At 54.4% G+C, this 2168-nt stretch overlaps 1 protein-coding gene across 3 annotated transcripts in view; it reads right to left on the bottom strand.

Moving 5' to 3' along the window:
* LOC100746817 (homeobox protein prospero) overlaps positions 1-2162 on the bottom strand; it is a 43075-nt gene extending 40913 nt beyond the window's left edge. For all 3 annotated transcript variants that reach the window (XR_002946593.2, XR_004461632.1, XM_024367359.1), the window contains exon 1: positions 1-2162. Coding sequence is in view for 1 of the 3 variants with exons in the window: in XM_024367359.1 (XP_024223127.1) it covers positions 1-2154 (2154 nt within the window). In the remaining 2 variants the exon portion in view is untranslated.
* Positions 2163-2168: the final 6 nt, after the last annotated feature.

The raw sequence follows: 2168 nt of genomic DNA, 5'->3' as shown, positions 1-2168 counted from the left end.
GTTTGGGCCACCGGGTGGTTGCGGTGCTCCTCTATCTACTACTTTCGTCCTGGGTGATTTTCTTTCGAGTATTTGGCTGGCCAACAAAAGGTCCTTATTTAATTGCTCGGCAGCGACTTGCGCCGCCTCGCTTTGATTTCCAAGATACCTCCTCTGTTGCATGAACCTTGTTACCACTTTGTCGATTAAATTCGTCAAGTACGAGGTGATCTCTGCTTTCAACGTATCCGACAAACTTTGTAGATCTTCGTCGGTTATGTGAGGACCCGACGAGCTAGCTGCGGCCGCTGTACTTCTAAAAACATTTATCCTTTCCTGGAATTCTTTATGTTGAAGAGGCGTACTGGCTGGCTGCATTTGTGGTGTTTGCGGCGTGGACGGGCCGGTATTGCTTTGACTCTGTTGCTGTGCTTGACTCGGAGGCGGTGGTGGAGAACTTTGTCGTTGATGCTGCTGTTGCTGTTGTTGATGCTGCTGCTGTTGCCTGACAGTAGCTTCCTGATGCTGCTTCATTCTCTCCAGAGCAGCTTGTTGCTGTTCGAGGTAGAGTTTCTGTCCCATGTGATACATAGCGGCTGCCGCGGCGTGTGGGTGTTCGGTTGGGAGGGCCGGGAGTCCGTTGTACGGCGGTGGATGAGGTTGCGGTGGTTTGAGCGGTGGCTGAGGACTTAAGGGAGCACCGATGCTTTCGCTCGCGTCCGAATCGATTCTACTCGTAAGCTCATTGTACTTTTGCTGCATCACGGCTAATTGTTCGTGCAACTTTTTCAGCTGCGTCTGGAGGTTATCCTTTTCCTCGCGTTTTTGCCTGATCGTCGAAGGATCCTCCTCCTCCTCGCTCTCTTCTTCGTCGTCCATCATGGTATCGTTAACACCGTGCTGGAGGACATGATGCACCGTTTGTTGCTGGGGTTGGTAGAGTTTACGTTTCTTGCAACCGTTCACAGTGGCAGTTTGAAGCGCTGGACTGCTACGCATCGTGCTGACGATATTCTCGACGCGAGCGCGCTTCGTTTCCGTGGTTGGCGAGCTGGTCTCCGTTTTGGGCACGATCGGACAAGGAGAGTGACTGGGACTGCGTTTGATGTTTAACGAGTCCTGTATCTCCTCCTTGACGGAAACGGACCCTGACCTTGGTTGCGTGGGACTGGGAGGTAAACTCTGTTCGCAATCGGATCCATCGAGGTTGGCTCCGGGTTCCATACCAGCTTCGGCGAACGCCTCTTCCATAGCACGTGCGGCTGCGGCTGCGTCCTCGGCGCTATCCTCGGCATCGCCCGGCATCACCGTATCACGATCACTGTGATTCGCGTTATTCACGACGTTATTTCCATCACCACTTTCCTCTCCACCACTCTGCACTGTTCCACTACGTGCACTATCACTGTTTTGTTGTTGATGCTGTTGAGGGCTCTGATGATGTTGTTGTTGAGATTTAAGTAGATCCGCTGTGGTGTTGTTGTTGTTACTGTGTATGCTGTTGTTGTTGTTTGGCTGTTCTTGCAGCGCGAGCGCGGAGATTTTGCGCCCTTGGAGTATATCGCGGAGCATGTGCTGCGTGAGCTCGGCGGTGGCGGGATCGTCGCAATTAACTACAGCACCGGATTGCAAATTAGCAGCGGGGTCCATGCCGGCACCAGTCATTCCGTGGCCGCCCTCTGGCGGTGAGCCACCAGCGTCACTGGCCTGTTTGACCTGTCGTCCGAGTAGCTCGTTCAACATCTTGGCGGGGCCGTAACCCGGTGCCCCGAAAAAGCCAAAAGCCGCGTGGGCGGAATGCTGCTGAGTGCTAGGACCCGTGGTAGCTGTGCTTAAATGACCTTGACTGCTTGCCGCTCCAGCTTGAGGCTGCTGAAGCTGTTGTTGTTGTTGCTGTTGTTGTTGCGCTTGCGACTGATGATGTTGCTGCGACTGTGGCTGTTGTTGTTGCTGGTGCGTTGGTCCGCTGCCGCCGAAGATAGAACCGTACAGACCACCGCTGTGGAAGGATGGCCGGGAGGTGAAGTGCGGTATACTCGAGTAGTTGTTGCGCGGCTCGCCGGCGTCCACGCGCTGTCTGGTGCGCTTCTGCTTCTTCTGGAGTCGCTGTTGCTTGCTTTCCGTAGTTGCTCCGTAGGGGGCGAAATACTCGGTCTCCTCCCCCGATGACATCATCGGCCGTCTGGTTG

This window comes from Bombus impatiens, unplaced genomic scaffold (assembly GCF_000188095.3).
Source record: "Bombus impatiens unplaced genomic scaffold, BIMP_2.2 scf_0318, whole genome shotgun sequence".
NCBI lineage: Eukaryota > Metazoa > Arthropoda > Insecta > Hymenoptera > Apidae > Bombus > Bombus impatiens.
The sequence above is the reverse complement of the archived record's forward strand: the minus strand, read 5'-3'. Positions and strand labels throughout refer to the sequence as shown.